Source organism: Bos mutus, chromosome 2, assembly GCF_027580195.1.
Source record: "Bos mutus isolate GX-2022 chromosome 2, NWIPB_WYAK_1.1, whole genome shotgun sequence".
Taxonomy (NCBI): Eukaryota; Metazoa; Chordata; class Mammalia; order Artiodactyla; family Bovidae; genus Bos; species Bos mutus.
In genome coordinates, this window is record NC_091618.1 from 3630009 (window position 1) to 3652173 (window position 22165).

At 50.9% G+C, this 22165-nt stretch overlaps 2 protein-coding genes across 9 annotated transcripts in view; one reads left to right on the top strand and one right to left on the bottom strand.

Annotated features, from left to right (window-relative positions):
* Window positions 1-10393, bottom strand: part of PLA2G2C (phospholipase A2 group IIC) — a 27531-nt gene extending 17138 nt beyond the window's left edge. The window contains exon 1 of one of the 4 annotated variants that reach the window (XM_014481280.2): window positions 10246-10393. The gene's annotated coding sequence lies outside the window, so the exon portion shown is untranslated. Of the gene's footprint in view, window positions 1-5549; window positions 5866-10245 lie in introns of those variants that run through there. The other 3 variants (XM_070382275.1, XM_070382294.1, XM_070382284.1) reach the window with 3 other exon arrangements.
* Window positions 9541-17860, top strand: UBXN10 (UBX domain protein 10). Of its 5 annotated transcripts, none has more exons than XM_070382263.1 (2): window positions 9541-9689; window positions 14855-17860. In XM_070382263.1, exon 2 carries the CDS (start codon window positions 14870-14872, stop codon window positions 15713-15715), a length of 846 nt encoding a protein of 281 aa, XP_070238364.1. In that variant the 5' UTR covers window positions 9541-9689; window positions 14855-14869; the 3' UTR covers window positions 15716-17860. The 5 variants fall into 5 exon arrangements, with proteins under 5 accessions (XP_070238364.1, XP_070238357.1, XP_070238346.1 ...); XM_070382256.1 differs by lacking the exon at window positions 9541-9689 and adding an exon at window positions 9914-10016; XM_070382245.1 differs by lacking the exon at window positions 9541-9689 and adding an exon at window positions 11207-11333.
* Window positions 17861-22165: the final 4305 nt, after the last annotated feature.

Here is a 22165-nt window from a genome sequence, read left to right on the forward strand (position 1 = left end):
TCAGTCATGCGTGACTCTTAGCAACTGCATGGACTGTAGCCTGCCAGTCTCCTCTGTCCACGGGATTTTCCTGGTTAGAATACCAGAGTGGGTTGCCATCCCCGCTCCCAGGGGGGGTCTCCCAGACCTCGGGATCGAACCTGCATCTCGTGCATTGGCAGGCAGATTCTTCACCTCTGAGCCGCCTGGGAAGGTCATTAGCAACAGTAATGGTAGCCATAGCTGGCACACTTCTCCCAGGATGGCAGAGAAGAATGTGGGCTCAAGGTCCCATGTCCTCACATAGAGTCCTGTGGCAAAGTTTCCCAAGAAAATTTCAAACAAGCGTCCTGCTTGAGCATCCTGGGAGAATTTGTTACTTTTGCCCTTACTGGCAAGATTCGGGTAGATGTTGAGAGGCTGGGCCCTGACCGGGCCTGGTCCCAGCCAGCCTTCATCTCAGATGCTGCAAGGGATGTTTTTAAATTAGGTTCCATCTTACAGGCTGACTTCGTTTCTTTTGAGTGTGAAAAAAAAATAACTGTGTGATGGTTTAGCCCATGATGAAGCGACTCATATGTTTCAAAAGAGCGAGTGATGACACTTTGGTGAGAAGAAGAAAGGGACCTGGGTACATTTCTGGTAATGAGATAGTACAGGCTCTTAATAAGCATCAACTATTCCCTGGTGGCTCAGCGGTAAAGAGCCACAATGTAGGAGGCCTGGTTTTGATCCCGGGGTCAGGAAGATCCCCTGGAGGAGGAAATGGCAACCCACTCCAGTATTCTTGCCTGGAGAGCCCCATGGACAGAGGAGCCTGGAGGGCTACAGTCCATGGGGTCTCAAAGAGTCGGACACGACTGAAGCAACTTAGCACACACATGCCTTGTTCTAAGGAGACAAGATTGTGGCCCCAGGAGGGCCTCCAAGCTGGTTGGAGACCAAATAGGTAAATACAGACCATATCTGGATCAAAAGCACCCCACGGGAAGAGAGTCTGCTTGGCTCTCCATTGCTTCCGGAATGCTTGGCACAGTCTCTGGCAGGCCCCCTCTTTAGGGATGGGATATCAGCTGCTCCTGACGCTCTCACTCACTCACTGGGAATTGCCTCTGTCTGCTCCAAGGTTGTGACCCTGCCCGACCATGACGGGAGGAGTAGCCCCTGGAGGAGATGATTTAAAGGGCCAAGTCCCCAGGATGTGGAGAAAAGGGGATTCTTGGGCACTGCTTGTGGGAACGTAAATCGGTGTAGCCAAGCCGTGCGGAGGTTTCTCAGAATTTTAAAAACAGAACTACCATCAGTTCAGGTCAGTTCAGTCATTTCTCAATCTCAATCAATCTCAATCTGAATCTCAAATGAGATTCAGTCTCAGTCGTGTCTGACTCTTTGTGAACCTATGGACTGCAGCACGCCAAGCTTCCCTGTCCATCACGGACTCCCGGAGTTTACTCAAACTCATGTCCATTGAGTCGCTGATGCCATCCAACCATCTCATCCTCTGTCGTCCCCTTTTCCTCCCGCCTTCAATCTTTCCCACCATCAGGGTCTTTTCCAATGAGTCAGTTCTTCACATCAGGTGGCCAAAGTGCTGGAGTTACAGCTTCAGCATCAGTCCTTCTAATCAATATTCAGGACTGATTTCCTCTAGGATAGACTGGTTGGGTCTCCTTGCATCACTACCATACAATCCAACTATTCCACTTCTGCATAGTTATCCAAAGAAAACAGAAACACATATGAGCTTTATAATCAGTGCAGCATTATTCACTATAGCCAAGATATGAAGCAACCTAAGCATTCCTTAACATGTATATGTAATGAAATATTGTTGTTCAGTTGCTAAGTCATGTCCAACTCTTTGCAACCCTATGGACTGAGGCCCTCCAGGCTCCTCTGTCCATAGGGTTTTCCAAGAGAGAATACTGGAGTGGGGTGCCATTTCCTTCTCCAGAATCAACTAAATTGTTTGCCATTTGCAACAACATGGATGGGCCTAGAGGACATTAGGCCAAGGGAAATGTCATACAGACGAAGACAAATACCATATGATTCCACCAAATGTGGTATCTGAAAAACAAAACAAATGAGCAAATAAAACAGAAACAGAGTCACAGATACAGAGAACAAACAGGTGGTTTCCACAGGGAAGGGAGGTGGAGGGTTGGGCGAAGAGGTGAGGGCATTAAGAGACATGGATTTCCAGTTATCAAATGTCACGGGGATGTAATACACAGCATAAGGACTATAGTTAATACTACTGTGATAATTTTGTGTGGTGACAGATGGTTAACAGACTTATCATGGTCACCATTGCACAGCGTGTTTCATCAGCCACTACGGTATACTCCTGAAATTAACATGATACTGTATGTCAACTATACTTGAATAAAAAAATAAATAAAGGGCGGCCCTATTGTCTCCTTCCGGACATCTCCAAAGGACAGCCCAGGCCCTGAGCGCCCTGGGGGACCACCTGTGGCCTCAGCAGCTGCCTCCAGGTGTCAGCTTCTCCTGCTCCCCAACTCTGTGGCATCCACTTTTGCACAGGTGTTGTCTCCAGGGAGCCTCCCGGGGCTGCACCCCTCCACCTGAGCCTGGGTCCAGGGAGGCCAGTCTAGGAGAGTGATGTGTGTGCCCTCTAGTGGCTGAGTAAATAAATGCCTTTGACCTCAGAGAAAGGAGCCCTGGACTCAACTCCAAAAGGAAGGAGGCATTTAGGGGGGCCTTGAATGTTCCAGTTGAGCTATTCCAAATCCTGAAAGATGATGCTGTGAAAGTGCTGCACTCAATATGCCAGCAAATTTGGAAAACTCAGCAGTGGCCACAGGACTGGAAAAGGTCAGTTTTCATTCTGATCCCAAAGAAAGGCAATGCCAAAGAACGCTCAAACTACTGCACAATTGCACTCATCTCACACGCTAGTAAAGTAAGGCTCAAAATTCTCCAAGCCAGGCTTTAGCAATATGTGAACCGTGAACTTCCTGATGTTCAAGCTGGTTTTAGAAAAGGCAGAGGAACCAGAGATCAAATTGCCAACATCCGCTGGATCATGGAAAAAGCAAGAGAGTTCCAGAAAAACATCTATTTACGCTTTATTGACTATGCCAAAGACTTTGACTGTGTGGATTACAATAAACTGTGGAAAATTCTGAAAGAGATGAGAATACCAGACCACCTGATCTGCCTCTTGAGAAATTTGTATGCAGGTCAGGAAGCAACAGTTAGAACTGGACATGGAACAACAGACTGGTTCCAAATAGGAAAAGGAGTTCGTCAAGGCTGTATATTGTCACCCTGTTTATTTAACTTATATGCAGAGTACATCATGAGAAACGCTGGACTGGAAGAAACACAAGCTGGAATCAAGATTGCCGGGAGAAGTATCAATAACCTCAGATATGCAGATGACACCTTATGGCAGAAAGTGAAGAGGAACTAAAAAGCCTCTTGATGAAAGTGAAAGAGGAGAGTGAAAAAGTTGGCTTAAAGCTCAACATTCAGAAAACAAAGATCATGGCATCTGGTCCCATCACTTCATGGGAAATAGACGGGGAAACAGTGGAAATAGTGTCAGACTTTATTTTTCTGGGCTCCAAAATCACTACAGGTGGTGACTGAAGCCATGAAATTAAAAGACGCTTACTCCTTGGAAGGAAAGTTATGACCAACCTAGATAGCATTTTCAAAAGCAGAGACATTACTTTGCCAACAAAGGTTCATCTAGTCAAGGCTATGGTTTTTCCTGTGGTCGTGTATGGATGTGAGAGTTGGACTGTGAAGAAGGCTGAGCGCCGAAGAATTGATGCTTTTGAACTGTGGTGTTGGAGAAGACTCTTGAGAGTCCCTTGGACTGCAAGGAGATCCAACCAGTCCATTCTGAAGGAGATCAGCCCTGGGATTTCTTTGGAAGGAATGATGCTGAAGCTGAAACTCCAGTACTTTGGCCACCTCATGTGAAGAGTTGACTCATTGGAAAAGACTCTGATGCTGGGAGGGATTGGGGTCAGGAGGAGAAGGGGACAACAGAGGATGAGATGGCTGGATGGCATCACTGACTCGATGGACGTGAGTCTGAGTGAACTCCGGGAGTTGGTGATGGACAGGGAGGCCTGGCGAGCTGTGATTCATGGGGTCGCAAAGAGTCGGACACGACTGAGCGACTGAACTGAACTGAAGTGAATGACCTCAAATTTGTTTTCTGCATCTGTTTACTCCTCACTGCAACCGTTCCAGGTAGGACCTATCATTTCTTCACTTGAGAGTTGAGAAACCAACTCAGAGAGGAGACATGACCTGAAACAGATCCATGCGGCTTACCAAGTTGGGGGTGGGGGCGGCGTGCAGGACAAGCCCATGGTCCCAACTCCAAATCCGTGTTCCTTCCCCCTCGCTTGGCGCCCCTGCCTAGACCTCTTGTCCGTGAGGCCTTCTGGAGGCTACAGAGCTTTTCCACAGACACTGACCTCCACAGCTACAACTTAGGCAAGACAGACGTGGTCCTCTCCCTTTGACTAATCATTTACGGGGGATTTGAACCAAAGCCAAGGGCACAGGATCAGAGGCACAGAGACTTGATGAAGGGGGAGACGGAGGGAGTAGGCGGGTCCCTAAGAGCGACTCTCTCAAACCCATCAATTCATCTTCCGTGGGCAGTGATAAAACATTGCTCGGTTTTTTCTCCCCATGGAGAACAGAAGGAGGAAGGAGACTGCAAGGTCCGTAAGGGTCACCATTATGCTGTTCACCTGGAGTCCAGCTAGCCCTGTGCCGGGCACTGACTAGCACTAAAAAATACGGCTCACGTGTATCACGTTGACTTTCTACGTGGCACAATTCTGAGCACTTCACATGTATTTAAACATTAAGTACTCGTATCTAGTCCTCAGCTAGATAAGTACTGTCATTCTCTTTGTTTTTCTGATAAAGAAAACTAGACGTGGAGAGATGTGCAGTAATCAATACTGGATCGAATGAATGAATGGTCCGAGTCCTACCATGCTTCAAGTCTCATAAATAAAAGCAAAGCTACAACCATGGAGGACCAGAATGAGGCCAAGCCTGGCACACATGATCAACTGCAGTTCACGGACAATGGGATAGAGACTGGCAGAGGTTAGGTGTGTTGCCCTGCAAACTGACAGAGCCAGGGCTTAATCCAGGTGTGTCTGAGTCTACTTTGTTTTGGTTTTGTTTGCCACATCACGAGGCTCATGGGCTCTTAGTTCCCCAGCCAGGGATCGACCCCATGGCCCCTGCATCTGACCATCAGGGAAGTCCCCAGGTGTGTCTGACTCCAATCTCAGCACCTAGAACCCCCTTAGCAGTTCTCTTGCTCACCCGTGGGTCACTGAGCCAAGCCCTCTAAGTATCCAAAACACAGCTGAGAAAACAAAACTGACAACCCTGAGCATCCAAGCACACGGCACAAGGCTCTTACGGCAGACAAAATTCAAGCAAGAGAATCAGCCTCTTTTTCTCAGACTCAGAAGTAGGACAGGCATGACAAGCAGTGGCTGCTCTTAGCAGGAGGCAAGGGAGAGAGAGGAGTGATTAAAAGGATAACTGACCGAGCCCGTGAACCTGGGGCTGTGAGCGCGGGGCAGATGGCTGCAGTCACGTCAACAGTGTCTCACCTGGGGTGTAGTTAATGTCTTCCAAGCCCCAGGAAGACATTGCATTGTGCAGAGTCGGCCACTTCTTGGCAGAGCCACTGAAGCTCCCCGAGCCTCGGCGTCTTCATCTGTGGGGCGGAGACAATAATCTGGCCCCCCACGGACTGCCGGCAAGACTCAGCAAGCTCCCGATGGTAAAAGCACTTGGTCAACAGTAGCCAAGGTGAGTTACCATGTCTGGTATGCTTTGCTGAAGGACACTGAGAAGCAGGCGATATATTTTTGGATATTTTCCAACCATATGGCAGAAATAATATTAAAAAAAAAAACAGCAGCAGTGCTTCAAGGGGCAAATTTCATTCTCTAGAAACTTCTCTTGCAGTGCCCTCAGGAAGCTGATTCATCGGGAGGCACGACTGACTGTGCCAGTCTCTTGGCCTCTTTACCAGAAGACCCACCCAGTGGACCTTCTGCTTCAAGGCTATCTGTGATCTCAACAGACATGTCTAATGAGATTGAGGACAGACAGAGTGGGACACGGGGGCACAGACACCAAAATCCACAAGTCTCTACTTGAAAAACAAACAAATGAAAAGGCCAATTGGTCTCTGGGAACAAGCTGCTAAGGAACCGAAGCTCCTGCCTTCAGCCCAGCCCTGGGAGAGGCTATTTCCACTTCAAGCCACATACCCTCAGTGGGGGTACCAATGGGCAACTTGCAGGATCTCTCATAGAAAAGTCAGCTTGTGCAATCAACATGACCACTGCCGTTACTCTAATTCCCATTTGCTACACGCCTACCACAAAGCAGGGGACACAGACACAGGCAACTTCCTGCCCACAGGGAGCTCATAACCGACTGAAGGGGAGGTGCCCTGTGAGACGAGAACCACAGGGCAATGGACTTAACCCTCACCGAGCATTTACTGCTTGCCATACACTGTGCACTGTGCTAAGACCTTTACACGCATTATCTCATTTCAGCCTCACAGCAATCCTATTCTTATCATCTCCACTCTAGGATGTGAAACTGAGGTCCAGAGAAGTTAAAGCATTTACCCAAGGTGGCCAGCTAGCCACCTAGCTGGTGGCTGGAATTCAGACTCAAGCCTTGATCCCAGAGGTCACGCCTGCCACCTCTCTTCCAGCACAAGAGGCGGGTACAGGGCAAGTGCCAGGTGGGAATGCCAGGGGGGGAGATGAGGCTGCAGGGTACACAATGGGCTTCAGAATCAGCCAAACTGGGGTTCTAACACTGCTCTGCCAATCGTTAACTTGGGGGGCTCTGAGGCTCAATTGTTTTTTGCAACTACATTGGTAAGGAGGAGAGTGATGAAGATCAGAGGAGCTGACCTAGTAAAGTCCACGGTGCCATCTTTGGCATGTTCCACTGGACTGAAAGGGATTAGAGAAAGCACAGGATGGCGTGGGGGGGGCAGGTATGGTCAGGAAAGGCTTTAAGAAAGTGGTGATTTTTAAGAAGAGTCTCGAAGGGTCAGTGAATTTGGATTAACTTCAAGGAAGGGACCAGTGTCAGGGCAGGCAAGCATGAAGACCCTGAAGATGAAAAAGCTGAGGGTGCATTTGGGGAACAAGCTGGCTGGAGCCCAGGAAGAGGGCTGGGGAGCAGAGAGACCCAGGGCTGGAAAGGAGGTGAGTCCACATGCAAACCCACCGGGCAGTGATCCGTGGCCATGTTTACTGAGAATCCACTTTGTTATGTGTGCCAGAGACCCGGCATTGCAGGGTTCATCCTTTAAAGACATCCTCTTCAAAGAAGGAGGTGAGACAAAAGCACAGAGTCAGCCTTCTCTTTAAAAAGCAGGCAGACACAGCAACTGGTTGGCCGGCCTCCCCTGCTTCCCTTCCCTGCAGCCTCCCCCACCAGAGCTGTGCATTCCACGGCCCCTGCGAGCAAAAGGCACAGGCCGCTAAAGATGAAACAGACCCCGGGCATAAGCACGGTTTCCCTGTGCGCCCACACGGGGACACATCCACACCCACAAACACACTCACTCACACACACACAAACAGGGTGAGAAGCCAATTTGATTTTCCAAAGGATTGCATAATCCTTAGGTGATATTAAAATAGCTGATGAAGAATCCACTTTCATCTTTTTTGGGGTGGGCGTTGAAGGGCTGAAGAGCCTGGCTTAGATATTTTCTGACAGAATCATTTACAAGAAGCAAGCCAGCAGCACAGAGCTGCAGAACCATCGGCTCCAGAAACCTCCACCTTCTGCACCCTCGTGGGTCCTTAGATGCCTCCCTGCGTGTGCAGGGCGGGTGAAGGGGTGACCCGCGCAGGAAGCCTACCCAGCCCAGGCCCCTCTCCAGCTGCTCCCACAGATCAGGTGCTTCTTTTCTGAGATGGGACGAGACACCTCTACTGAAACAACCCCCCACCTTCCCCAGGCTCCCAGAGAACTTCCGGTCCCTGCCAGTCACTTGGCTCATAATCACGTCCGGCCTGCGCTGCTCTTCCAGCCTTGACTCAGACTGTGCTGAGAAGGATCTGATTTGTAACTCCTTATGGCTGTGCGACTTGTCTTCTCAGCCAAGTGTGAACACCTTGCTGGAGGGTCGGGGCCGTGCTCCATTAGAGTCCTGGGTCCACATATCCGAGCTAGCCACAGCAGCAAATGTATCGCCATCAGACTGCACAGTGAATCTGAACTCCTTCTTCTGATGATATACGGCTCTTGAATGTCTCCTAATAATATCTTCTAATAATCTGTGTGAAAGTGTTAGTTGCTCAGTTGTATCCGACTCCTTGTGCCCCTGTGGCTTGTAACCCACCACATTCCTCTGTCCATGGAATTCCCCAGGCAAGAATACTGGAGTGGGTTGCCACGCCCTCCTCCAGGGGATCTTCCCAACTCTGGGATCGAACCCAGGTCACCTGCATTGCGAACAGATTCTTTACTGTCTGAGCTACCAAGTCCTCGGATGATACAGTCGCTAGTCATTCCTTTGGAATTTCAAGAGTCTAGAACAGGGCCTGGCAGACTAAAGAGTCCAGGGAGGATGCCTTCTGAGGCTCCCTTAGTTCCATCTTGGAAGAACACTTTCATCTATTAAGTTGGGATTTGAAGGCTAGGTGGGCATGAGGCAAAGGAAGGGGATGAAGGGTTGTGGAGAGTGGCGAAGAACGTTCCAGGCAAAGGATACAGCAGAAGCGAAGGACTGGAGTGTGGTGAAGCTGCGGACCGGTGGGGACCCGCGGACAGGGGGCAGGCTTCAGGGCAGCCCTGGAGCAGCCGTTGGTCTTAGAATCAGAGGACGGGTCCCCTCTCACTGGAACCAGAGGGAGAGAGAAAAGCAAGGAGACAGAAGTAGGCGAGTCTGCGGCTCTGAGGGCAGAGAGCTGAGGAAGCTTCCATCTGACGGCTTCTATTTTCTCTCTGAAGAGGGAGAAAGGTTACCTTCTGAGCAGGCGGAGGAATGGGGAGAGGTGAGAGATTCCAGGAGGGCAAGGTTTGAAACAGCCAGTGGGAAGAAAGGAGTCAAAACCGAGCTGGAAGGATTTCTGTGTTAAGGCTGAGGGTCCAGTTGAGGTTGGAGACTGCATATGTCCATGACATCACCGCCTGTCAGGATTTCTTCAGGACCTTGGTGTGGGTGGACTGGCTGGGATTTCATCTGGTGGGAGTGATGGAAAGACCACAGGACGGGGCACGGACTCTGGCGAGGGAACAGCTGAAGCAACGGAGCTGGGATTCGACAGGGTAGGGAAGACGCAGGGTGATGGGGAGAAAGCAGAAAAGGCCATCAACAGGCCTCTGGGAGGTCTTGGAAGACAAGCGTGGTAGAAGTGGCTGGAGTTAACCAAAGCTGAAGGAGTGGTCAGGAGGGTCAGCCGGCTGCAGATGTAGTTACAGGAGGGTTTTGGATGTGGCCTGGGAGTGGCAGGCTGATGGGGAAAGGAGGTCAAGAGGCAGGTGTTGGCAGGGCGGCACTGAGATAAGGCACATACATCAGGCGGACAAGGGGTACCAGACCCAAACAGATGCCCTTACAACAGCGGCTGGGATTGCGGGTTCCCAAGAATCAGCCAGTTCAGCAGCTTCATCTGAAAACCCGGGACACTGAGGTGGGTCAAGGCCTGAGCCACTTCTCACAAAAAGGGTTTGAGGCAGGCAGGAGGCCGCTCCCAGCCCCAGGCCAGGGCTCCTCTCCCCTGGTGCCCTCTCCCCCTAGGAGATGAGCAGCCCGGCAAGCCACGTGAGGAGAGGAGACAGGGGAGGCCAGGCACGGGTCCCAACCCCTCACCGCTACCGCACCCAGCCCCTCCCCACCCCCTCTGGCCGGTCAGACCGGAAGCACGTGGCCGCCCACCCGCGTGGTTGCCCGGGAGACCCAGGCTGTTTACCCGCGGGCTGGGCCCTGCCGCCTACAGCAGATGGAGCCGCGCGGGGAGGTGAGCGCGGCCGGCTGGGCCGCTGGGCGGGCCCCAGGGGCTGTCTTCTGCCTCCCCGGGGGCCTGGAGGGGCCAGACTCGAGCCCCGGAGGGCTCGTCCATCCCCCGACCCCGGGGAAGGCCTCCCCAGAGCAGGGCCCAGGGGCGAACCCCGGGAGACAGGCTGGGGTTCCAGGAGGGAAGGGGCTACTCCCCAGGGGCAAAGCCAGCCCAGCTGGCCAGAGCTCACCGTTGCCAGAATGGGACGGTTCCCGGGCTCTGCTGAAGCCGAGGGGCCTTGGAAACCGTTGGGCCATGTCCTCCTGGCTGGGCAGTACAGACCGGACGCAGACTGAGGGACAGGCGGACGTCCTGTGACACGGGCAGAGGCCGGAACCCGCTCTGAGCCTCCCCCAGACCAGTGCTCTTTCACCCAAGTCAACTGGCACTTTCTAGAGGCTCTTTCTTGCCCCTCCTCCCACATTGCTCCTGCTGCCCAAGCTAGCTTCCTTCTGGAGCTGCCTGTACTTGGGAAAGAGTTGAGCTCTTCCGCTCCACCAACCCCTGATCCCTGCTCCTCACTGCTGTTGGAATCATCCCCAATTCCTTTTCCAAACCTTTGATCACTTGGTGGCCCTGTGGTCCGGTTTCTCCACTCCCCGCTTTTGAACGTGGCTCTCTGCACAGGACAGTGTATTCTAATCATTAGTCCCGGGCAGAACTGGGAATGATACCAAAGTGTTCTCATTTTCAGGCCAACTGTCCTCTCCTGATTCTTCTGAGTGTTTTCATCCTGAAATCTTCACAAGGAGGGGTGGGAATTGGCAGGGGAGAGTATTAACTGATAAACATTTTTAGAAGACCAATTCAAAACAAATGTATGTATTCTTGGTATATACCAGCAGATGGTATGTGGGTGCTTATTATTTTATTGCATTTATCGTAGGCTTAGATTTGGGTTGTGAGTGATATAGGGTGGTTTGACCTGCTAGGGGGAGGTCGGAACCTTTGGGAAGCAGGAATATGACTTTAGCTTCTCCAGTACAAATTCTCCTTCTTTCCAGCTGATTTGGTAATTAATCCTAAGAAATGGGCACCTGTCCTTTGGCGGTTCCTTGGGAACAGTTATCAATGTTTGTTTTCTGACTCCTAGCAGGCCTCTGGGTACAGCTATTATGTTTTAAGTAAACAGGCCACTTGCCTATTCAGCTGGCAGCTTGACGGAAGCCTACGCCTAGATCCTGTCAAAAATCACTTTGTGGTTGAAAGTGTGCCAGGCCCAGAGGTGGTGAGCTGAGCTGAGCAGGGTTGACGACGGCTGTGGCAGAAGCCTCCCAGGTAGAGTGTGAGACCCAAGGTGAGACTCTAAAGGCACCGCTGGCCCAGGTCCCCAGACACCTGTCTCCCCCACCTCCCCTCTCCCTGCGGGGAAGCTGGGGAGAGCTGGTGTTCCCTCCACGTAGCAGATGGTCCCTGCACTCGCGAGGAGGCAGAGGGTTATGAAAGCAGGTTCGATGGAACGCTTTTACCTGAAGGAGGTGTTAATCTCTAAATAACCATGAGTGGGCTTAGAGGAATTAGTCATAATTGAGGATTTTTTTCCCTCTGAGATAGCTCAAAGTCATGTTATCTTATGACCAGGGTGTCTTGACTATGACACCCCCTGAACATGGATAATTATATAGCACCAAAAGGTATAGAAAGTGCATGCACACAGTCAAGTTTTACTGTTAAAAATAATCCAGCAGAGAGCCTGCGAGAACACATGACTTTCCCCATCAAAGTTGTTAAGGAAGAGGTTTCTAAGTTACCAAACTTACTGACAGTTAAACCTTCCCCAGGCATGTGTGGGAGTTAGAAGCCAAGTCTGTGATAATTCTGTAGAAGCTGTGGCGAATTAATAGCCCTTCCTTGAGTGGGGGAGGGTGGGCAGAGAGGGGGAGTCGGCTTCCCAGTTGAGCTTCTCTTTGGCAGAACAGTTGGGCAGTTCTGACCTTCCCGTGCCGCCCTGAGTTCAGCTGCAGAGCTGCTTAATTACAAGTGAAAGGCTTTAAAATTGAAGGGGAAATAACCCCACATTCTTCACAGTTGATCAGAAAATAGATTAAATTAACAAGGAGTTGGGCAGGCATTTTTTTTTTTTTTTAATGCCGAGAAGGCTCCCAAACTCCCCAGCAGCCAGATTGAGTGTGAAAGACGAAGTGGGAACTTGGGAGTGTGGAAAGGCTCAGGCTGTGAGCAGAGTGGAGTACACACAAGGGCCTTGCAGTTAAGACAGAGCAGACTTTGAGCTGAGTAGGACTTCAGGAATACATAGGAATGTTGCGTGTTTGTTTTAGCTGTGGTTTTAGTAGCGAGGAAGGCCAGACACCCTCAAATTAGGCAGTGATAGTAATATGCACAGAATGGGAATACTGGGGTGCAGAACTAAGAGGCTTGAGTTGAATCACTCAGGGTTGTGTGATGAAGGCAGCTTGGAGTAAGTCAGTGAGAAGTAAGTATATGATTAAAGTGTGGGACTGGGAGGACTCCCTGGTGGCCCAGCGGTTAGGACATGTGCTTTCACTGCTTAGGGCCCAGGTTCGATCTGTGCTCAGAGAACTAGGATCCCACACACCTTGTGGTGTGGCCACAAATAAATAAATAAAATGTGGGAGAAGAAGGGACACATGAGAACACTTTTTTGGAGACAGTTGCATATGCAGTAGCTCGTTGGAGTCCACCTTCTGGCATTTCTGAGCAGTGAGGGGGTAGACATGCGTCCCGTGAGTCACCCAGCTAGTGAGAGGTGACTGGGAGGGGACCCACCGCAGGACCCCCTGGAGAAGAACTCTGAGGCAGCTGGTAAGACTTTGGGACCTTAAATAATTGAAAGCACTAAACAAACAGGAAACCAAAAGCAGGAAAGCCGAAGCCTTTACAAGTCTGGTTTTTACGGCCTTACCTACTCTGCCTCATATTACTGTCCTCCTGTTGCAGACAAAGAGACTAAGGTTTAGAGCTAGTTACATAATGTTTTCAAGGTCACGCAGCTACTCCTATAGATGAAGAAAGCAATGTACCAGAAATGTCAACAGCTACCAAAGAAACAGAACGTGATCGGTGGTGGGGGAGAGGCCAAGCTTGGTCCTTGAGAACTGGGTATTACGGACCTGGGTTCTGTTTCTCAGGCTGGCTTGATGGCCTTGGGGCTTCACTCTTCCTTTCTGTTTTGTTTGTTTGTTTACTTATCTAGCTGTGTCTGGTCTCGGTTGCATCACGTGGGATCTTTGATGCGGTGCACAGACTCTGGTTGCAGCATGCAGGCTTAGTTGCTCCATGGCATGTGGAATCTTAGTTCCCCAAGCAGGGATGAAACCCACGTCCCCTGCGTTGCAAGGTGGATTCGTAATCACTGGACCACCAGAGAGAGTCCCCACACTTTGTGTGGCTCATGAGCTAACAGGGCTTCCCTGGTGGCTCAGACAGTAAAAAATCTGCTTGCAACACGGGAGACCTGAGTTTATTCTGGGTCGAGAAGATCCCCTGGAGGAGGGCATGGCAGCCCACTCCAGTACTCTCACCTGGAGAATCCCCATGGACAGAGGAGCACGACGAGCCTGCAGTCCGTGGGGTTGCACAGAGTCGGACACGACTGAGCAGCTAAGCACGAGCTAACAACCGTGTTTAATGGTTGAGAAAAAGAGAAGATTCTTCCGTGCCACATGAAAACGATACGAAATTCAAATGCCAGTGTCCATAAAGGCAGTTCTCTTGGAGCAAAGCCACACCCGTTCATTTCCACACTGTCGATGGTGGCTTTCACACTACACAGGCAGAGATGAGTAGCTGCGACAGACTGTGGCCCACAGAGCCAAAAATATTTACTCTCCAGCCATTTATGGAAAGGGACTGCCGACCCCGGTCTGGAAGCCGAATCCTCCCTGAGTTCTGGCCAGTGAGTGGACCAGCAATGGGGTCTCCTCTCCTCCCCTAGCCTGGTGACTGGGGGCAGCAGAGGGTCATTGCATGAAGTGACGTGCACCGAGCCACACAAGGTTGAATGAAAAGAAGCTCTGAGGAGATGGGAAAAGAGGGAGGAAAGGATGGAGGGAAAACCGGGGTGGCAGAGAGGGGCTCTTCCCCAGTGAGGACTGGGCCCCTCCTCTGTAAGGAGTGCACACCGCTTGTGGGTCTAGCTTTCAAGTCTTAAGTGAAGCTGAGCGTGGTTTCCTGGCTGGGCAACCGAACAGGATTCCTTGCCCTCTTTGGAACAAAGGGAACCCCTGGTGGCTCAGACTTCTAGTCAAGAATCCACCTGCAATGTGGGAGACCTGGGTTCTATCCCTGGGTTGGAAAGATCCCCTGGAGGAGGGCATGGCAACCCACTCCAGTATTCTTGCCTGGAGAATCCCATGGACAGAGGAGCCTGGCCAGCTACAGTCCATGGGGTTGGGAGAGTCAGACATGACTGAGCAGCTAAGCGCTCCTGCGTCGTAGGCAGTCTCCTGCATCCCGAGCGGTTTCTTCACCACTGAGCTACCAGGGAAGCCCAGGCTCTCTCTGGTGCAGTACTTTTATTTTTGTCATAGCAGTTGTTGCTCTTTCAAAAGATCTATTTGCTGTGGGTTTAACACCAGTCTCTTCTCACTATAATATTTTGAGTTGCAGGGACTTGGGTTCGCTGATACCTTCCAATGCCTGGAGTGAATGAATGAATGAATGAATTGCAGCTTCTAGAGAGAAGCTGCTCTGTACCACCCCTCCCCCTGCCCCCACTGTGGCTGGTCATTATTCTGGCCCCTGGGGAGTGGGACGGCTCAGGTCCAGAGTCCCAGAACATTTAACCCATGGCCTTCTCTTTTCTCCTGCTTCCTTAGGGCTGTTGAGAAGCCATGGCCACCGAAGCCCCTGTGAATATAGCCCCCCCTGAATGTAGCCCTGTTGGCAGCACGGCGACCGACAGCTTCCCTTGGCAGCCAGACTCACTAAACATGCATGTCACGAGGCCCAAGTCCGCCAAGGGACGTACTCGGCCAAGACTGCACAAGCGCCTGGGCACGGAGGGGTGTTCTGGCCGTGCCCCAGCTTCTCTACCTCCAGCAATTCCCTGCGAGTCGCCGAGCAGCCAGAAACCCGGAGCCTGCACCCCCGGATCCCCAGATCAGGGAGCCCCCGGCGAGATCCCGGAGCTGCTGCAGCAGGCGCCCTTTGGGGCATCCTCTTCCCTCAATAAATACCCAGTCCTCCCTTCCATCAACAGGAGGACCCTGGAGGAGGGCGCCCTGGAGACTGTCGCTAAGAAGGCCGGCTCCCTGCAGCTCAGCAGCGCCCAGGTTCTTTCCCAGGAGGAGGCCTGCACCATGAAGATGGGTGAAAAAGATCCCCAGGCTCAAACCTGTTCCCCAGAGAGGAGAGTCCTCGTGCGGACCGAGAGACAGACCTCCTCCAGGGCCGGAGACCTGGAAGAGCCATCAGATCAAGAGCCAAGACTGCTGCTCGCCATCCGCTCACCCTCAGGCCGAAGGTTCGTCCGCCACTTCCGGCCAGCTGATGCCTTGCAGACCGTCGTGGCCGTGGCCGAACACGAGAACAAGGCTGCCTACCGACACTGCAGCATTGAAACGATGGGCGTGCCCAGGAGACGTTTCTCTGACCTCAGCAAGTCTCTGCAGGACTGTGGAATCCCCAACAAGTCGGTGCTGGGCATCTCCCAGGAAGAGGGGGAAGGTTGGTCCTGAGTCCACAGCCATCGAACCGGGGTCCTGGGTGTCTCAGCGAGGCGCGTGCATGGGTGCCATAGCCTCCCCAGCAGCTTGCTTCCAAGTGCCATATGGACCTGGTGCACCTGCAGCTCCTGGGATGCCCGCCCTCCAAGCATCTTCTTCGGAGCCATGAAATCTACACACGCACCAAATGCGTTAAGAAGATTCTCTTCCTGTTGTTCAGTTCTCTCCATCGCTGGAGTGAACTGGCAAGTGACCAAGGCTGTTCCCTGAAGAGCTGTGCCCAGGCCTCCTTTGCTGCTCAGGTCCTTCCTGGAGCACCTGGTTGCCTTTACAATGAACTTGCATTCGCTTGAAGCCAGTGGTTCGCCTTTCTGTATTTGATGCAGGATTAAACACTTCCCAGAGAGGATTCTGGCCTGTTAAATAACCAGGGTTGAGGAAGTACTGCACTGGCATTTGCGTTTCTTGCAGGCATCTTTAAGAAACAGGCAGTTGACCTTGTTTGGGGAGCAGCCCCTCTGCCAGGCTTGGGTGGCTTGAGTTCTCGGGGATTACCGTTCGTATGAGGTGGTTTCAGGGGAAAGAATAGGTCTTTTGCTAATACAGATCCCCCAGCACATCAACATTTCCGAGAGAGCCCAAGAGCTGGAAAATAAATCCCTTCCATAAGCAGCGAGTAGCCAGGAGCCACTTAATATTTTTAACAGAGTCTGACCAGGTTTACAATTTTGGGTAGCTGCTCTCTGTGCACAAAATTTCCCCAAAACTGAGAAAAGCCAGCAGCATCTGACATCCTTGGCATTTGTCAGTGGTGGTATTGTTTGTTTTTAAACGACACAAAAACCCACAAGTCTGCACAAGTTTGTAGGAAAGGCCCCTTGGCTGATCTGGGTGTGGATATTCTGTTTTATCCCCCAGTTTCAGGGTCTCCCAACTTCAAGCACAGAAACGCCCTGGAGATAACACAGGTGCCACATTCTCCGAATTAGAATCCCCTGGAGGGAGAGGGCGCCTGGGTTTGGCGTCGCTTTGCCGCACCTGTGCTGAGACCACGTGCCCAAGTAAGTGTCTGGTCGATCAGCATGACGCCTGCAGCTGTGTGGCAGGCCCCCGAGCCTTGTTTTTCCAGCTCTGAAGTGCTGACGTGGAAATCTGCCAAAGCTTCCTCGTGTGGTGAGCTCAGCAAGGCTCCCATGTCGCATCTGGATCCCCTTTATGGCCAAATCACCATTCAGAGCGGGGAACACTTGTCCTCCCAGAGCCCTGCTGTCAGGAAGCCCTGAGTACTGATAAGCACCCCCACTTGCTAGGTACACAGAGAAGGCAGGACTTCCAGAAGCACAGCAGCAAGTGCATGTCGGGACTTCTCTGGTGGTCCAGCAGATAAGACTCCAGGCTTCCAATGCAGGGAGCGTGGGTTCAATCCCTGGTCAGGGGACTGAGATCCCACGTGCTGCCAAAAAAGCAAAACAAACCAAAACCAGGTGCATCTTATGCATAGATAAGGCCTGCAGTTGGAAATGTTACTTCCAGCAAAGCGATAACGCAGCCCTGGAGATTAACACCAGCATCATTTCTCTGAATAAGGCTTGCCTTGTCCCAAACTGCATCCCACACCACCCAGATCATTCTAGAATAGGCTATTTTGGAATGTTTTGCAACATTTCTTAATGCCATTTTGGTTAGCCACTCCTCTGATTGCAAAGGTCAGCCAGGGCGGGCAGTGCCTTGGTCAGGCCCCCGCCACTGGCCACATCCGCTGGCCACTGACCATGCAGAGGGGCCAGGGGCCAGGTAACTCATGCCTGGTACTCACAGTCCAGGAGTTTCGCCTCCCACCCAGGACTGGAGCACAGAACTCTGCCTCTGATTTCGGAGGCTAGAGGAAGAGCCTCCCACGAGATCACACCTACTCTGTGGTAAGAATAAAATCCCACCCACCTGGGACTTGGTAATTTCTCCAGGCAGGAAATCTTTAGAAAACTGCAGTGAAATGGAGCATGCTTGAAGGAGTTAGAATGTTGTGCACTTGGGGATTTGCTGCTGCTACTAGCTTAGAATTTTGGGGTGGTGGGAAAAAATTGGAAAGCATAAAGCATAGAAATATTTTAGTATTTTGGGGGATCTGTTAATAAAGCTAGATTTGAAACTCCTTAATAGGCTTTTTGTGTGTGTGTGTGAGAGGGGACAAGACAGGACAGTGCTAACAATAAAAGTCAATGTACATGAAAATGAGTTGGCAGAGAAGTGCGTCTTCTTAGTTCAGCCCAAGACTTCAGCCACCACACTTGGCTCGTGGACAGACAGCTGCATGGACCCGGTCTGCAGTTTTCTCCTTGGCAAAGCACTTGGCTCTGCTATGAGTTCCACGTCTTCTTTCCCAGGCACTCCAGATGTCTCCCCTTCCCAAAGCTGCTGATCTCAGCTCATAGCAGAGCACTGTGGTGGTTTAGTCACTAAGTCGTGTCCAACTCTTTGCAACCCCATGAACCGTAGCCCGCAGCACCTCTGTCCATGGGATTTCCCAGGCAAGAATAATGGAGTTGGTTGCCATTTCCTTCTCCACAGGGGCTCTTCCCAACCCAGGGATCAAATCTGATCTCCTGCATTGCAGGGGGTCTCTTGCATTGCAGGCAGATTCTTTACCAACTACGCCAGCAGGGAAGCCTATCAAAGCATTAAGCTTGTTTGTATGGAAAGAGACTTCTGAATTTCTCCCCCAGATCATTCCAGTACTCACTCTCCTCTTGAGGTTGTCAAGAACAGACTGTATCAGAATTTTAGAGTTCTTGGCTCTGTAGGTGGTACTGCCCATCAGATGCCCTGGCCCCATGGGCTGAGCTGAGCCCAGGACCCAACTCTTGGTGGCCCTGGTAGGTCTGAAGTTGGCCCCTTCTGCGGTAGACCTGAGTGACTCATTTAACCAACAATCACCCAAGGCTCGCCCTGTGCCGTGCTTGCTGGCCAACGATGGCACCCTAGCATGACAGCATTGGCAAGAAAATGTGGAACCACCTTAGACAGTGGACTCCAGGCAGGTGAAGGCGACAGCTGTTGTGGTATCTGGGAGGGCCCTGGAGTAAGGGCCAGGCTGGATGGCGTCTGGTCTTCTCTCTGTCTTGTTGAAACTCAGGGGAGCCTCCTCCCCACCTCTTCTAGCACTGGCCCTGGGATGATCGCTCATCAGGGACCTGAAGTTTGCACAGGATAAAGTATTGCATGCCAAGCCACTCCAGCGCATCCCCTGATAAAGTCCAGTAGGTAAATTCATCCTGGCAGCAGAAGGAACAGCAGGAGAAAGAAGTGACTCAGCCCGTAGAATCCAAAAAGTTTTCGCCAACAGATGGCAGGTGGTTCTGACACAACAGTCCCTGCCCTGAAAGTACCCAGGGACCCAGCCCCCAGCCGCAAATCCAGGGCAGTCTTGCTGAAGAGGCGAGGTAAGCGTGACCATGGACCAGCAGCCACCCCTGAGCACCCCATAAAAAGAAAATACAACAAGGCTTGATTCCAGTGCAAAACTTCCGAGACTAGATCACTCTCACTACCAGGAATGACAAAAGCAAGGCCTCCCACACACGAGACTTTGCTTTTGTTCACACCCTACAACCATTTGTCTGATGGCAAAGAAAGCCACCTTGCCCCAAGATGCAAAAAAAGTTTCTCTTTACACATTTTTTAACTAAGGTTTCATCATAAGTTGAGATAAAAGGGTGCACGGTTCCCTTTTATGGAACCACATTCCCTTTTGTGGTTCAGGGTATACTTAAGATGAGCCTTTTATGTAGTCGGTGCATCTACTTTTAGGACTCTTAAACAGAATTGCAAAGAAAACTAGATCACTTTGCTTCAGCGTTAGTTTGGAAATCATTCTGAGAATAACAACAGGCATATCTGTTTTCTCAGTCCCATCAAGACAACACCCCACGATAAAGTTAAGACTTTGAGCATGTTTACCCTCGCCCTGAAACCGGAACCGACCAAACTCCACCAGAGAAGCAGAGAGGGCGGGGGGCCGCTGCGGAGGAGTTAGCTGTCCAAGAGGAGCAGACTCGGTGACTCACTCATCAGCACACAGGACAGTCACTCGCATTACAAACGTGAAGCTGGGTGTTTTATTTTGTGTCCACACTGGCAACTCGACGTTTTCCTTTCCTGATGAGGGCAGTTTCCAGCAGCCCTGGCTGACACCCCTCTGTGTGCCCCTGTCTTCAAACGCTTAAGGAAACAGCAACCACCCTGATCGGCTGATGCACAAGCCCGGGTCTCTGGAAGTATTTTTGGACACACTTAGATCTCATCTCAAGAAGGTGAACAGCTGATATGACAGCTTCCGATAGGTTCAGTGAAGCGAGCCTCAGTCCCACGGTCCTGTGGAGCTGAGCAGACTGTAGGGGTCGGGGTGGAAGGTGAGAGACCAACTCCTGGGCGTTGTTAGTAATCAGGGACAAGATGGTGGTAGCTTGGGCCAGGGTGGTAGTCATAGATGGATTCTGGATACATAATCCATTTTCTTAAAGGACAAGATAGTTTGACAAGTTGTGATTTACCTGAGTGGACTTTGTTATTGTTCAGTCGCTCAGTTGTGTCCGATTCTTTGCAACCCCATGGACTTCAGCACACCAGGGTTTCCTGTCCTTCACCAACTCCCAGAGCTTGCTCAAACTCATGTCCATTGAGTCAGTGTTGCCATCTAACCATCTCATCCTCTGTCACCCCCATCTCCTCCTGCCCTCAGTCTTTCCCAACATCAGGGTCATTTCTAATAAGTTGGCTCTTCGCATCAGGTGGCCAAAGTATTGGAATTTCAGTATCAGTCCTTCCAATGAACATTCAGGACTGATCTCCTTTAGGATGGACTGGTTGGATCTCCTTGCAGTCCAAGGAACTCTCAAGAGTCTTCTCCAACACCACGGTTCAAAAGCATCAATTCCTCAGTACTCAGCCTTCTTTATGGTCCAAGTCTCACATCCATACATGATTACTGGAAAAACCATAGCTTTGACTAGTGTTGGCAAAGTAATGTCTCTGCTTTTTAATATGCTGTCTAGGTTGGTCATAGCTTTTCTTTCAAGGAGCAAGTGTCTTTTAATTTCATGGCTGCAGTCACCATCTGCAGTGATTTTGGAGCCCAAGAAAGCAAAGTCTGTCACTGTTTCCATTGTTTCCCCATCTAGTTCCATGACATGATGGGACCAGATGCCATGATGCTCATTTTTTTAATGGTCTGCCTGCAACTGGCTGGGCATGCCTGTTAACAGTGGGCTGGGGCCAGAGCAGACCCAGGATGTCTGTTGGTGGTACCCACCAGCCAGAGCAGATACACGGTTCCACCTCTCTGCTAGAGGGTGGATGTCAGAGAGGGGCAGCTATCAGCTGGCCCAAGGCCCTACAGCACAGATCTCCTCATTGCAAAGAACAGAAGAACAGGTGGGCATGGAAATTATGAAACAAGGAGCTTTGTTAACTGCACCAAAGACAGTGGTTTTATCTGCCCTCTTGAGAGGAAATGCACCCCAAATTGGATGTTGAATTTGGATGAATGGAATGAACAGAGGCAGGGGAGGGAGGCACGGAAGAGGTTTAGATAAACAATGTATTATTTTACTGAAACAAGGATTTCTTATAGACTAACCTTGGCTGGTAATCACACCCCTAGAGTTAGATGGTAATTGAGTTAAACTGTACATTAAGTGAAGCAAACATTTTAGTTGCATCTCTTAATTAACACAATTAATAGCTTTGAGTTCTCTATACACTTTATCCGAAAAACTTCATGCATTTCCTTCCTATGCACGTTGGCTTCTGGTCAGGGTTTTTCTCCAGCCCAGGGATACCACAGGGTCAACTCAGACTCGGCTTCCATGGGCCATGTCCCGAAGACTCTGGATCCAGACCCTGTAGAACTTTGTTAGCCTCTCCAACTCAGGCCTGGACCTCAGCTCGATTTTGTCCGTCTTTTTTTTTTTAATTGTTTATTTCCGGTTGCCCTGGGTCTTTGTCACCGCGTGGCCCTTCTCCAGTTGCAGCGAGCGGGGGCCACTCTTCCCCTGCAGTGCGCAGGCTCCTCACTGCAGCGGCTTCTCTTGTTGCCAGCACAGGCCCCAGGCACGCAGGCTTGGGTAGTTGTAGCCCAGGGGCTTAGCTGCTCTGTGGCATGTGGAATCTTCCTGGACCAGGTGTAAAACTTGCGTCCCCTGCATTGGCAGGCGGACTCTTACATGCTGTCCCACTAGGAAAGTCTGCTTTTTTCCTTCTTAATGAAGTTCCTAACAGGAACTCATTTAAATTAGCTGTAGTTCAAAATATATTTATAGGCACCTACAAAGGTTCGTCTAGTCAAGGCTATGGTTTTTCCTGTGGTCATGTATGGATGTGAGAGTTGGACTGTGAGGAAGGCTGAGTGCCAAAGAATTGATGCTTTTGAACTGTGGCGTTGGAGAAGACTCTTGAGAGTCCCTT